Source organism: Oryzias latipes, chromosome 13, assembly GCF_002234675.1.
Source record: "Oryzias latipes chromosome 13, ASM223467v1".
NCBI lineage: Eukaryota > Metazoa > Chordata > Actinopteri > Beloniformes > Adrianichthyidae > Oryzias > Oryzias latipes.
The window spans coordinates 16,170,562-16,185,666 of NC_019871.2; the positions used below are offsets into that span (position 1 = coordinate 16,170,562).

Consider the following 15,105-nt stretch of genomic DNA (forward strand, 5'->3'; position numbering starts at 1 on the left):
TTTTTTACTTGATCACAGATGGTCCTTCATTTTCTCCATCCATTACGTGCAATGTCTTTGGCTTTCACCTTTGCTTTGATAAAAACTGATAAATCAGGACTTGATAAAAATGATAAAAAAAATAGATAAAAATCATATGTAACCTCTAATAAGCTTAAAAACGTTTAACCTAATATCAGTCAGTCTTCTTTTTGCAAAGAGTGTTGCAAAGTTGTTTTTTTTCAAATTTTGTTTTTATTCAAAATGAATTCAAGTTTATATTTAGTTGACTGTAGCTTTCAGAAGTTTAAAGGTATTTCAGTGGCTATTACGTGTTTTTTACTTTCAATAATGAGGACGTACCTTCAGTTTTGTCCATGTCTGTGTATATGTGTACCTCTTTTCATTTCAAAATGTGTCTTCTTTTTAAAGGTAAACTCCAACAAAACTAAGACTTCTAACTCGCTTTAGTGACTTTGTTCCTCACAAGAAAAAAAAAATGTCTTTATCTTTTTTCTCATTGACCCTCTTGCCTTAGACGGTAATTTCTCTTTGTGACATTTGAGGCAGCACTATTGATTGTTGGTGTTATCTCACAGTTCCATAATGATGCTAAAGCACTGTGTTTAGATGACATTTTGTGCAAAGCCACTAAAATCATGTCTTTTCACTCAGTTCTGGTTCATTATAAAAGTAGTTTCTGGAAATATTTTATTTTGAAAGTCACCTTTTGTGTCAGAATTAAGAAATAAAAATGAAAGTTGACCTACAGCTAACATTCAATTTAAATGATCTTTTACGAATGACAATAAAAGTCTATTATTGTCTGAAATAACAGCATGCGAATGCGACTGTGTGAAATTACGGCAATTACACTCATAGAAAAATTAATTTCACCAAATCATATAATAGATATATATATTTTTTTATGTAGCAGTTGAGCTGCTGGATTACTGACTGCTGTAAAAAAAACAAAGTACTTTTCCTGGGTTTCCTGGGTTCCAGTCATAAAAGCCAAAACCGGCTGTTGCAAAAACACTCTGTCCAAAAAAATCCTCAATCCATCATCTTATTTTTAAAGAAATGTCAAAGACAGTAACACATTTAATGTTATGGTTCCCTGATGATGTCTTTTACTCTTCTTTTTTTTTTTTATTAAATCAAGTGTGGTTTTAACAGCTCCTCATTATAATTACTAAACTCATTTTTTGATGACCAATTTTATAACCCAAACCACCAGTTGCAACCAGAAAAGGACTAAAACAGCCAAACCTTTCTACAGATTTGTAGGCACAGCTTCAACATTCCGCTTCAGATTAATGAGACTCACCATTTTGGTCCACTCACACATTATTATAGAAGACTGTGGGCTGTAATTATATTATGTGACACCAGGAAATCAGTTTCTTGTCACTAGGTCTACGGCGAGCAAGGTTTTTCTAATTATATAAGGTAGCACCTCTGCTTCCCTCGGTAGTTCACACCACAGGGCTTTAGGATGAGATTGATTAAAGCGTAGAAGCAGCAATTTCATTACCATCCAGTCAGACAAGCAGACATATTGGTTGGGTTAAAATTTGCAGTCACGCTGCTCCAAGTGAATAAAATAGCTATTAAACAAACATGATGCATTTTGCAGTAGACATGCACAAATATCCTTGTGTGCATCTTGGTATGGGTTTGAGTTCACACAGGTGTGGATTCTGAAAAATCCACATTTACAAGGAAAAGGCTTGGGTGGCTGCATGGATTTTATTCATATGAATTCACTACGAAATGAGTGAGATGTTTTTGAAAATACCAACAGGGGAATTTCATGTTAACCATTAAAAAAACATGATTCTGACACCTTTAGAAGGTGGATTTGCAACTACAAAGACTGTTCTCATTTAAATGTGTATTTGTCATGCTTTTTCTTTTTTTCCCAGTACTACTAAAACTATGTAAAGATTTCAGGATTTATGGGGAGAAGAAAACCTAAATTCAGAACACAAGAGGCTAGTCAAATCCAGTTTTTAACCACTGTTGGATTGTATTGTGCAAGAACCCAAGGGATTTGAAACCCAACTTTTACAGATGCAGCGTTTGCAATTTGAAAAAGAAGTTGTCAATCAGATGATGTCCAATCGGCTGTGATGCATAACAGACTGTCCAGACTGCTCTCATTTATTTTAGTGCCTCACTGTTATAGGAAATATTTGGTGAAAAGAAATTTTTTTTAGTAAAAACCATGAAGAATTCTGCAAGGCACTTTAACATTTGCAAGAAGTTTTTCACGCAAAGCGTGGACTTGAACTGAGTGATATTTAGGTTTGGCTTAAAAACCCACTCCTCTGAAAATTGTTTTAGGCTGCATTTACACTGCAGGTCTTGATGCCCATATCCGATTTTCTGACTATATCCGATTTTTTTGACGACCAGCTTACATCATCTTTTACAAGTGACCCGTATCCGATTTTTGCATTTACACTACACAATGCTGAAACCATCAAACGTAGACGTTCTGAGGACTAAGCAGAAGCATTTCCGCTTTCCGCGGGCCACCTTCAGACTTTTGTGACTGCGGTTGTCATGGAGGCAACTCAGCGACGAAGGAGGCATTGCCTTGGGTGCTACAGAGGGGAGAGGAAAAAGGGGGGCTGCTCGGCTGGCTTATGTGGTCTCTGTGAGTTTTGAATGAGGAAGTGCGCAATGACTTCTCTTTTTCCGACCGTGGTCAGAAACGCACGGGAGATTTTCTCCAGGGCCGAAGGTGGATTCTCCTTCGGGGTTCACTTTCCCGTTCTGAACCCTCAGCCTCCAGAGTGGGTTAAGAAAGACTCCAAAACTTTTGCGGGAGACACTTTATTTTTAATTTACGCTTCTCCGACACTCCCCCGCTCCACGCTCACACCAGCTCTCCTCCCCTTACACACACACACACACACACACACACACAGCACGCGCGGTCCCCATCATACACGCCCCCACTCCCCAACACAAGCAAATAAATGAACGGCTTCTAGCTTGTTCCGACCGGAAATAACAGCGGTTTCCGACTACGGTCTGAAGCCTGACGCTGAAAGGTAACACGCTGACAGCAAAATCAGCGCACAAAAGCACTTTAATGAGTCATGTGATCTCAGTTGGTGGTCTCCTGAGTTGATGTCACTGACTTACGACTAGCATTTACTGGGGAATATCCGATTTTTCTGCTTACATGGCACGCGCAAATGCAGTATCCGATTTATTTCCACATATGAATGAGGCCTGTATCCGATCTGAGAAAATCGGAAGCCATGGGCTTTTTTCCTGCTTACACGTTCACCGGTCATCTCCGATCTGTGCCACATAAGAGGAAAAAATCGGAATTGGGTCACTTGAACCATGCAGGGTAAATGCGGCCTTAGATGTTTTTAACATATTATTGTGGGATTTTTCTGATGATGAAAATCATATATTAGTAAAATTAAGCTCATAATTGCATTTCATTGTGAATCAGGAGCAAAGAGAGTGTTTTTTTACATAGAAAATACACTGGTCAGGCCACAAGCTCCCATCTCTGCTGCAATCTGGCTCTAAACTGTACAGCTGGATAGCTTCAATATTGCTCATCATTTTTGTTGCTCAGTAATGTTAGGGTTGGAGGTGTGAGGGGCTGGAAACTAGCAGGAGGAGAGCATGTAAACAGAGAGCTCTCAGCAGCAGGCAGGGAAGGGGGGTTGGTCCATGTCATACTTATAAATTCTAACTATTTTAAGTTTGAATGCAATGCAATTGCATTTAGAAAGCCAATGGTGGAGGTAACTTGGTGAACTGTACCTAGCTTCAATTACGCTTATTTTCAAATGAGTTTCAATCTGGTCTGTTTTCACTTTTTAAGTATGTCGTGCTGCAAATATTCTAGAAAAGAATTGCCGGGTATTGCAATTTCTTTCTACCATTCTTGAAACTAACAAACTTGTCAGGCAAGTAGGTCACTTGGGACTAAAATCTAATATTTGTCTACATCAACAAAGAAGGTGTGAAGTTTTTACCACAAATGTTTTACAGTGAGTTTGGCAGTGAACTAGCTGTTGTCTGTGAGTCTCCAATCCAGCTCTGTAAACAAAGCAGTTAACCTTGAGCCAAACCAGGGGCTTGTGCTATTTCTCTAAGAAATGGTGGATTCCGTTTCCCACATTGCATACCTGTCTTTTTAATCTTGAGAGTTTTGATTTCTTGCTCCCTGATGGTGGAATGAGCAACCGAATTTTACCAAAGCAGACACGTGCCTCCTCAATGACTAGAATCTGATGAATATGCGAGTCTTCAGGGAACACCTTCTCTCCTAATGCACCTAACCTACTCACTCTTTGAGATTTTCTACCTGTTCTATGTAAGCTCTTATTTAAAAATAGATTTAGTGCAAATTTTCTCTATGGGGTTATACCACACAGCAACGGTTTAATCAAAAACACATCTTTCATTGTTTGAAAACGCGGTTGCATGTTTCTAGTTCATGAGTCAAACAACTTTTCCACAAATTTCTGCCCTCACACATTTAAGAAGTCCCTCCCTGCATGAACATTCGCTTTTCTTCAAAACTTTTTTTTTATCTCTGACACATGTTACTTCCATGAATGTGTTTCTTGCCATTTTGAGTTTTTCTTGCGCTAAAAACTTTTTCCGTATGCTGTCGAAACTTCTGCTCTTGCATTTTGACTTTTTTGTTTTGAGATCTTCATGAAGAAAGTCTGTCAAATTCCCCCCCAGTTCATGGAACAACAGATTCGAGGATGGTGTAAGTGCCTCCCAATGGAGTTACTGGTTTTCAGATGGTTTCCCTCCAAATAAAACTTGAGCAAAACACAAATACTGGACTGTAACTCTAATATCAGTCCTGCTGCGTCCAATTGTAATTCTAATTGTAATTTTGTCCAAAATGTAATCTAAGTCAGTTTAGTGTGGTTAATGATGGTTTTATATTTCTTACTTAGGTGTGGACTACATGTGCTAACCTATTAATATTTTTGTAGATGTTAACTCATTAACTTCATTTTCCAGTATAGTGAGATCCATGACCTTTGCATTCACTAATGTAGAAAAATAATCTATAATGAGCTCTTGCACAAAAGGCATTGAGCAGTATGCTTTATTAGAAACTGTTTTTAGAAATAACTTTTAAATGCTGAGTAATGCAAGGGTGATTATACATTTAGTAAAGAGAGTTCAATTGCAGTGTGTAAAATGCATGCAAAAATGACTTAATTTAGTTGAAACTGAAGGCTTTTTCTATTTGTGATGTTTCACTTGCTCTGTCTAGTTCTCCATATACAGGCAATGTTAAAAAACACATTAATTAACCCTTTCAAAACAAGGGAAACAAAAAACAAAAAGAATATACAATAACAGTACCTGTGCAGCTTCATCCATGAGGTACAAGGCGGAGTGTTTTAATGTTTTCTGAACATCCCATGGCTTAAAAAGACAGTCAATCTTACTAGAGAATTTAATTGTCTGTATTTGCAGCTGGTTGCATAGAGCATCATAATCCTTGTTTTCATCTGGCCTTACGCCACTCCTTGCTAGTATGTTATGTGCCAGCGCTCTCTTCTGTTGACCAAAATCTAAATCCAGCAGGACAACCAAGCCTGGCCGCTGTTGGAACACTATTAAGTTCTTTTGGATGGCAAAAGATGCAACAGCTCCCTGTCAATCAAAAGACCATCGCCTCGTCTGTGCTTAATTCCTGTTCTTATATTCCAAATACGCGACTCACAAAATGTACACCTGGTACTTTTGACATGGTTATAAATCATGTCTAATGTAGATGATAGAAATCATTTGAAACCAGACTCCAGCTGTTTATTTCTGTTGTAAAGCTGGACTATTTTTTAATGGTCAAATATTTAAAATATCTGGACTTTTTCATAACTTTTACTGTTCAATATATTTATTTCATGGTAATATATGGGGTATGCAATGCAGTGGACATAAAGTGCAGATATTTAGTGTTAGTTTCAGGGTACCCACCTCTAATTTGGAAAAATTATGTCTTTATATTAAAAGGACCAAAACTAATTAGACAATGGAATCAAAATCACAGACAGTTGCAGGCAATTTCTATGCTTCATCAATATTTGATGGGGTTAATAGTCTGGAGTGTGTTGTTTTCATTTAGACAATGCTTTGCCTACACCATTTATTATGCAACTATATTTGCAGCCGACTGGTTCAATTTTACAATAGCCCTTATCCCTTTAAGTAATCATTTTTTAAAACCTTTGGGAAATGCGGTGTGCTCGCTTTTAGCTCCTGGTGTAATTAGCAGAACCTTAATTTTATCTATTTTATCACCCAACTAGTTTGTTTTTCATCTGCCCAGTTATAATAGTCATAATACAGGGAGGATGAAACCAAAGAAATATTCATGGATTATGTGAAATTTTCTGTTATTTTCCAATTGGGATAACATGGATGTATCCAGTCTCAGTCTTTGTCATCGTCGCACAATGAGAGTCAAGATGGCGCCGGTGTGCTTGGCTAGCCTTCTGTCTCTACGAGTGTTGTTTGTATTTGCGCTTTGTTTACTGACTTTAGTGACGAATGTCAACTTGTTGCTGATCTACGATCGCCAAACTCTTCTGAATCTACGTCCCCCCTTCAGAAACCCGTTTCAAAATCCGCTTCAACTTAAATTCCCCGGGCAAGAATCGCGCTGTCCCCCGCTTTTCTCAAGCATACCAGCTCACCTGTATCGTGCTCCGCTTCCGCGATGGCGGCGCAGGCGGCGAGGGAGACGTAGCGGTTTACTGGTGAAACTGAAAGCTGTACGTTGTACGGACCCGGTCGCTCCCTGTTTGGTTTCTCTGGTCGGCGTGGACGTGGAGCTGCGGGGTCGTCGACCCACCTTGCCGTACCTCCGCAAGCGGGGGAGAGGCCTCCACAACCTGCGGCAGCTTCCTCGCGCTCTGCCAATGAAGGGCACTCCAATCCCGGCTAGGATGGCGCTCGTGAACGCTAGATCGCTAGCCAACAAAACCTTCATCCTAAAGGATTTCTTCGTCACCCATCGACTGGATTTCCTTTATGTAACTGAAACTTGGATCTCTGGAGACGACAGTAGCGCTTTCACTGAACTTTTACCACCGGATTGCTCATATTTAAGCGCTCCTAGATCGTCAGGTCGAGGAGGGGGTGTGGCCACCGTCTACAGGACCAGCTACAACTGTAAACAGGTGACTTTAACAAAGACCTACTCTAGTTTTGAGGCAAGCGTCTTTAAACTAGACCCTGCTCTCTCAATGTTTTGTGCTGTTATATACAGGCCGCCAAAATACAACAAGGACTTCATTGATGATTTCGCTGTGTTCTTGGCTGGAATAATGCCAAAATATGACAGAATTTTAATAGTTGGGGATTTTAATATTCATGTCTGCTGTCCTGATAAAGCACCGGCCAGAGACTTTTTGAATCTTATCAACTCTTTTAATCTTGTTCAACTTGTGTCTGCCCCTACGCAAGAACATGGTCACACACTTGACTTAATTCTAACCCATGGCTTAACAACTTTCGACCTTGAAATCTGTGATGCTTTGTTTTCTGACCACATGCCTGTTTTGTTTAATGTACAGCTGCCATGTCACACAGTTAAATTTCCAGCCCCTTTTTTATGCAGTCGCACTATTAACTCCCATACGGCCGCACAATTCTCTGCAGCTTTTAACTCTACCATCATTTTACCAGAACATCAGAGCTGCAATTCAGATGTTGAGAACATGTCATCCTGCTTGTATTCAACCTGTCAAACTGTTTTAGACAGTGTAGCTCCACTAAAAACAAGGCTCTCCAGGTTGAGGTCTGAGCCCTGGTTAGATGAGACCACTCGTGCCGTCAGGCGAGAGTGCAGGAGAGCCGAGCGGAAATGGAAGAAAGACCGGCTGCAAGTTTCCTTCCAGTTGTTGAGAGGCAGCTGGCGATCTTATCAAAAGACCATGAAGGCTGCTAAAACTAAACATTTTTCAGACATCATTGCAAGCAACCAGCACAATCCTCGGGTTTTATTTAAAACCATTAACTCTGTTTTAAATGTTCCACAACCGGTCTCTCTTGAGAACTCAACTGAGGTTTGTGAGATGTTTATGACCTTTTTTATTGATAAAATCAAGAACATTAGGACCCTCATTAGCCCCCCCTCTTTCAGTCACTCCGTCTCCACCTCATGTTCTACTGTTCTCCACCGGTTTGAGCATGTCAGTCTGTCTTACTTGGAAAAATTAATTAGTCAGATGAAGCCATCAGGATCTCCCAATGATCCAGTTCCACCTCGTCTTTTTAAAGAAGTGTTTCCCACTCTGGCTCCCTATGTTCTCGATTTAATTAACGGCAGTTTAATTCATGGGAGTGTGCCTTCGTGCTTCAAACATGCAGTAGTAACACCACTTATTAAAAAGCCTGGCCTGGACTCCTCCATTTTGTCAAACTTTAGACCAATTTCTAAGCTCCCCTTCCTTTCGAAGGTTTTGGAGAAAATTGTGTACTGCCAGTTAACAACGTTTTTAGAGGAGAACAGCATCCTTGAGGTGTTTCAGTCAGGATTTAAACCCCGTCACAGTACCGAGTCTGCGCTATTGAGGGTTTCAAATGACATTTTTCTAGCAACGGATGCCGGTCACCATGTTGTTTTGGTTCTGCTCGATCTGGCAGCTGCATTCGACACAGTTGACCACCAAATCCTTTTGTCTCGCCTGGAAAGCTGGGTGGGTCTTCGAGGTAGTGCTTTAGAATGGTTCAGATCTTATTTAAATGAGAGGAGCTTCTGTGTCCGTCTTGGACGTGCAGAATCCCGTAGAGCAACTTTCACATGTGGTGTACCTCAGGGCTCTGTTCTGGGGCCTCTTCTTTTTTCATTGTACCTGCTTCCACTTGGGTCTATTCTCCGCAAACACGGGATTTCATTCCACCTCTATGCTGACGACAGTCAGATTTACATACCGTTAAAACAGGAAGAAGCATATTCTGCTCACCAGTTACTAGAATGTCTTGATGACATTAAGACATGGATGTCATGTAACTTCCTGCACTTAAACCAGGAAAAAACAGAGGTTCTGCTATTTGGTCCAAGTGATGTCTCTAAGGCACATGTCGACTTAGGCGTTTTAAATGATCACCTGAAACAGACAGCAACAAGTCTAGGTGTGAAACTGGATAGCAATTTAACTTTTAATGCTCATATAAACTTAGTGGTGAAATCCAGTTTTTTTCACCTGAGACAACTGGCCAAGGTTAAACCTCTCCTCTCCCGCCATGACTTTGAGATTTTAATCCATGCTTTTATTTCAACACGTTTGGACTACTGTAATGCTCTCTATGTTGGGCTTTCCCAGAAATTACTTGCTCGTTTGCAGTTAGTCCAAAATGCAGCTGCCCGTCTTCTAACTGGTACACGGAAACAAGAACATATCACTCCCATTTTAGCATCTCTTCACTGGCTCCCAGTTCGCTTACGCATTGATTTTAAAATTCTCCTATTTGTTTTTAAATGTCTCCATGGACTCGCCCCAAAATATTTGTCTGACCTGATTCAGGTGTACAATCCCCCCCGCTCCCTTAGGTCAACAAATCAGACACAGCTGGTCGTCTCGAAGACCAGGAGAAAACTGAGAGGTGACCGAGCCTTCTCGGTCTTCGGACCAAAAATCTGGAACGAATTGCCCCTGTACCTCAGACAGATAAACTCACTCAGTATTTTTAAATCTGCTCTTAAAACATATTTTTTCACTTTGGCTTTTAACTGAGTTGGGATCCGGACCTATTTTATGTGTTTTATGCTTTATATTTTTATGTGCTTTTATTAATTTTTGTATTGTTCAGCACTTTGGTGAACCTTGTTCTGTTTAAAGTGCTTTATAAATAAAGTTGAGTTGAGTTGAGTTGAGTATCCCAGCACTCATTTAAAAAAAGAAGGATCCCTCATTTGGAATGAAATTACCTTAAAATAACTGTGTCCTTTGATAGTTATTCACCATGTAATAAAGCAAAGGAAATCCAATGCTCCTTTCATTATCTCCTTTAAAAGAAGATATGCTGGAAATGTCTTTGTAAAAGGAAGAAATATCATCCAACCCTACAAAATTCTTTGTGATAACAATTCAGAGGAGGAGCGTTAAATGATTTACAGCGAAAATAAATTTGCAGTTTAATGGGAAGAGCTGCACTGTTTATTGAGAGACACAAATTAGGTGTATTCTTTTGGAGAATATATTTTTAAAAGAAAACAGTTTCTGGGAGTAAAAGGAGCAAGAATAAAACCCTCTTAAAAAGCTCAGTGTCAATTTAATTAAATGTAAAAAACAATCTTTTGGATTGCTTAATATAAAGGCAGCTCCCCCTTAAAACTCTAAAATATGAGCTTTTATTTCCAGGTTAGCTCAGCTGATTGTCTTTTTGTCAATGGTTTCTAATAAAAAACAAAAAAGAAAAAAAAACTCAGATATGTTGGCACTTAAGTAAATAATATCAAAAAAATTTTAATTCAAAATTTATTGACTGACTCATGAAATGACCGGTTGATCAGAATTTTTATTTATTTATGACATTGTCTTGTACACTTTGTCCTTCCTTAAATTAGAAGACCAACAAGTTCAACTTGTTGCTTCACCCTTGTGCTATCTTAGGCACTTTAACATTGGGAGTTGGGTCATGTAGACCCACTAGACAGTGCTCTGAACCTTTTTTCTTCAATGATTTGTGATCTTCATTGGTGTCCATGGATTACATGAAATCCTCTTCACCTTTATCCACCTTTGTCATGGTAGGGAGAACACATCAATGTAAGGGTAGGGTCATAGGGTAGCACAAGGGTTAAAATACAAATCCTGCCCTGGCTGTTAGGGAGTCAGGCGGACTTTAGTAGGCTGCGCTGGACCTCTTTTTTTTTTAACCATAGTCCCTCTTACAGAACATAGCATACCACTATGAGTGGGGCTCTACACTTGAATGTGTTTATTGTTGATCTGCTCTGTAGCCAGGATGAAAACCAGAGTATCTCCTAAATCAGAGGTTTGACTATCTGACAAATTTTCCTTTCCACCTTGGAGTTGACGATCCCAGACTGGCTAAGCAGTCTTTCCCCCCCCCTGCACATCCTTCTAGACCAGAAAAGACCTTTTCTTCAAAAGAAACACCACCGCCCTAAACTGCCAGAGATACTCTACTTTACCCTACAGGTGTCGCAAAGACGTGTCACCCATACAAGACAACTCTACAACATCCAGAGACTTGATGCACTCAGGCCTCATCTGGCCCAAGACCCTTTCCAAATAATTTTAAATTAGTTTTCAAGCTGACCTTTAGTGTTTCTATACGGTTTCCCTCAACTCCTTCCAGAACTAAGTTTTGACTTTGTTACTACTTGTTGCTTGGGCTGCAGATACCCAACAGCTGCTTTTGGGGTCCCACAAGCCAACCAGAGTTGATAAGACTTTAAACCCTTCAGCTTGACAAATTATCTTACTTCCAACCAACCCCACTTGGAGACTGTTGCATTGACAGGCACCAGAGACACAGCAGTCTAAGCTTCAACGATCTACATTGACATTAAAGAATCGGTCCACTTGGTTCCCTGGTATCTGTTTGAAGCACTCCCAGATGTTAGAGTTGAAGACCCTTCGGATAATGAGCTTCTCTACAGAGTCTCACAATCCGTTTGGCTCACGAGTCTGTCTGGCCTCCTCCTCAGCCAGAAAATCGAAACACTACTGGGTGGTGATCAACTCACAGTTTTGCCATTCTCTTCACACATTGTCAACTGACGCAACAACAAGGTCAATCATTGACCTCCTGCCTAGGGTGTCCTTGTACCAGGTGCACTGCTAGACACCCTTATGATCAAGCACAGTGGTTGTTAGGGACAAATTGTGACTGGCCCTGCACACAATCTCAGACTCCTTTCCATAAGTGAGACAACACTCAATGTCTCAATGGTTAGAGTCCATTTTTGTTCATTTAGCTGCTAATGCGTCCATTGGAATCCAAATCACAGGACACTGACCCCTTATAGTAGTTCCTGTGGGAAATGAGCATATAGTAAGGCAAGCCTTTTTTTTTCTGGGCCGAAGCCATTGAAAAACTGTAAAAAGAGAAGGAAACTTGGTTAAATCAGTCAGACATAACAGATCTTGTTTCATGGTCCCTAATGAAACAATGAAATTGGCAAGATCTGCGTGTACCTACACTTTATAAAAACGTGTATTTAATGAAGTTTGACAAATAACAGTTATGTCAAGAAAGGAGTTGTAACTGTTTCAAGTCAAACAGATGTGAAGCTTTAAAGAATCTTTAAAGGCTTTTCTTTTTTTTTTTTTAGCTCAACACTTTAATAATTTTGGGGAACAGCTGTTTATTGGCCTTCCAATGTTTTTATTTGAGTGCATTTTCTTTTTCGTTTTTAACAAAATGCTGAGATTTTTTTTATTTAGCTGTGCCGTCAGTCGGGAAAAATGTTACTTCAAACATCTTTAATTTTCTCAGCACCTAAATGCAAATATTTCAAATCTGATTAGACTTAAGCCCACAACACAACACACCACCCACCATTCCAGTGTTTGTTTTTCATGGGTGTATCACATTCCTTTCCTATCATCTGTGCAGGGTTTTTCATCCGGACAAGAATAAATGGTTATGTGTTTGATTGATTAGCTTTATACATGTTGTTGGTTATTTTAACCCCCAACAAGTATTGGGTTTTTAACTAAATCTGTTGACATTCTTACCTTGGTACTTATCTCATATAATTAACATGAATCTCATAGAATCTTCTGTACTGAGATATTGGCTTTTGTAAACATTTGTATCAGCTTATTTCTAAGCCAAAGCATGACTGAGTGGTTAATGCAAAAATAATTTAGTTATGCAGCTTTGTGCCAGGTGCTAAAGTCAGTGCAAAGCTACTTTATGAACCTCTGATGGATGCAAATTATGGTCAGACTCTGTAAAAAAATATAAGCCAGATAATTTATATTGTATATATGAAAGCAAATGCCATTTTGTTATACCTGTTTGACAACTCTTCACATAATTGATGTTTGCTGTACACACTTAATGGCCCATTTGAATCCTATGCTGTCAAAGTTCACAGATTACAGCGCATGTATACATGCATAATATATCACTGCTACATTTTAATAGTATTTTATGCAGAATTATGATGGTGAAATTGCATTATTTTCTGCATAGAAAGACGATGTATTATGAATATTTGCTGCCTTTATAATCTGTTCATCTACGACACACATGGGGGCAAAAATTTGTTCTGACTGTTCCAAATTATAGCAAATATCCCAGGCTGTACTCATCTGAATAATTTCTGAATATTATGTTTTGCCTCTTAATGCTCACGTGAGAGACTGATTTCATTTTGTACAACATTTACACTGCGTAACATCTTTAAAAAGCTGCAGCAGTGACTGAGTCTCATGTGTGCCTTTATTAAAAACCAAACAACCAGCAGATGTTTTGAGTCGTTTTGCTGCAGTAAACAAGGCATAATGAAAAACATTTTTTTTCCTTTTTTTGATGGAAATACCTTAGAGGAGTTGCAGGATTTTCAAACTTTTGAGATTCCAGATTTGCTTCTTATGCTCAGCCTTTTAGACCAACACCAGTCCCTCTCCAATAAAAGCAGTTACCAAATTATGTAGATTTATTAAGGGAAATACTCTGCCAAGATTAATGGCAAGCAGCATTCAAGAAATGTCACGTAAGAATTGGTCACAATAAATCTAGGCGCCGAGGGAGCAGCTTTCAGTAGAATAACCTTTTATTGCACTAGGAAAAAGTGGTTGTGGGTTCTCAGATGACTAGCCACACATTTCATCCAGGCTCTCATTCATTTGGTGGCATCTTTAAAAGTTTGCACTGGAGATAAATACAGCTTCTCTCTTGTTTTTTTATTACCTCTTTCAAAATACAATATTTTACTTTTTCTTTTACCCAGCTGCCATCCTTGATGATCCTATGGAGTGCAGCAGAGGCGAACGCTTGGCCATCACTCTGGCCAAAGAAAACATCAACAAGAGCAGTAACCGCTCTACCACTGGCAAGCTGGAGGTGGACATCTTTGAACTGCTGAGAGACAGTGAATATGAGATGGGTGAAACAAGTAAGTGACTTAAACAAACAATGCCAACTAACTGTCGAGGAAAAACAGAGATCTTGTATGTTTGTTATACATTTGAATCAAAGTGCATGTGTATGTGTCAAAAAAAAGACAGTAAAAAAATCAAGGTGTGCTGCTGAGTCCAGTCAGCAATCATAACAGCAAAAGGCATATTGTTTTTTATTAAGTAGGCCTGTCATTTCAAACCTCACTGATGTCTTCTCTCTCACTGTCTTGTGAAATGCATTGTTGACAAAATGAAAGGAAATGACAGGTATTGTGCAAGAACATGAGAGGAGTTTTTTTCCCCATCTTTTTTTAATACCTGTTGGAGTCAAAGAGGTTTTTTTTATCAGCAAGGCTGAATTTTATCTTTCTAATACATTTTGAACTTTCATGGAAGTAATGCTTTTTGAGGTGGAAAAAAAAAACATCTTTTCTTTTAATTAAATGTTTCCCATAAGAAATATTCAGTGTGACATGGCTGCAAATTTGGTCTTGTTAGTACTGAAAGATTTGCACTTAAAAAAAAGAAGTGTAATTGTTACACGACTAAGAATGATCGGCCAACTCGCTCTCCTTCCAACATATTTAATTTTTGAAGAAGATCCAAAATATGCAAGAATAAAGTCATACGAGCGCATTTGGTCACATACTCTGCAGTCTTGCTTATCACGTACTGACTGCTCTTTTTCTGCCGCCATCAGCTACTGATGCATTCGCCTAACCCTGTACTATTAACCCATACAATAAACTAGTACTGGCCAAACACAGAACCTAGCTCTGTAGCAATATATCTCAAAAACATCACATTGTGCCAGCACTGGTACAGTTCTGTATAGTTATACAGATGGCATAACTGTTATGATTGGGCAAATCACAAAATGCAATTTACTCTATGGGCAAACTCTTGAACTCCTAACATAAGAACTCCCCTTTACCGTAATATAATGGGGGCAACTATTAACCTTAATTAATGCATGTTTTAATCACACAGTGCAACATAA

General features: G+C 39.1%; 1 protein-coding gene across 3 annotated transcripts in view; it reads left to right on the forward strand.

The window, feature by feature from the left end:
* grik4 (glutamate ionotropic receptor kainate type subunit 4) overlaps positions 1 to 15,105 on the forward strand; it is a 382,616-nt gene that overhangs the window by 202,996 nt on the left and 164,515 nt on the right. For all 3 annotated transcript variants that reach the window (XM_023961354.1, XM_023961355.1, XM_023961356.1), the window contains exon 4: positions 13,937 to 14,101. In XM_023961354.1, the coding sequence (XP_023817122.1) occupies positions 13,937 to 14,101 (165 nt within the window). The remainder of the gene's footprint in view (positions 1 to 13,936; positions 14,102 to 15,105) is intronic.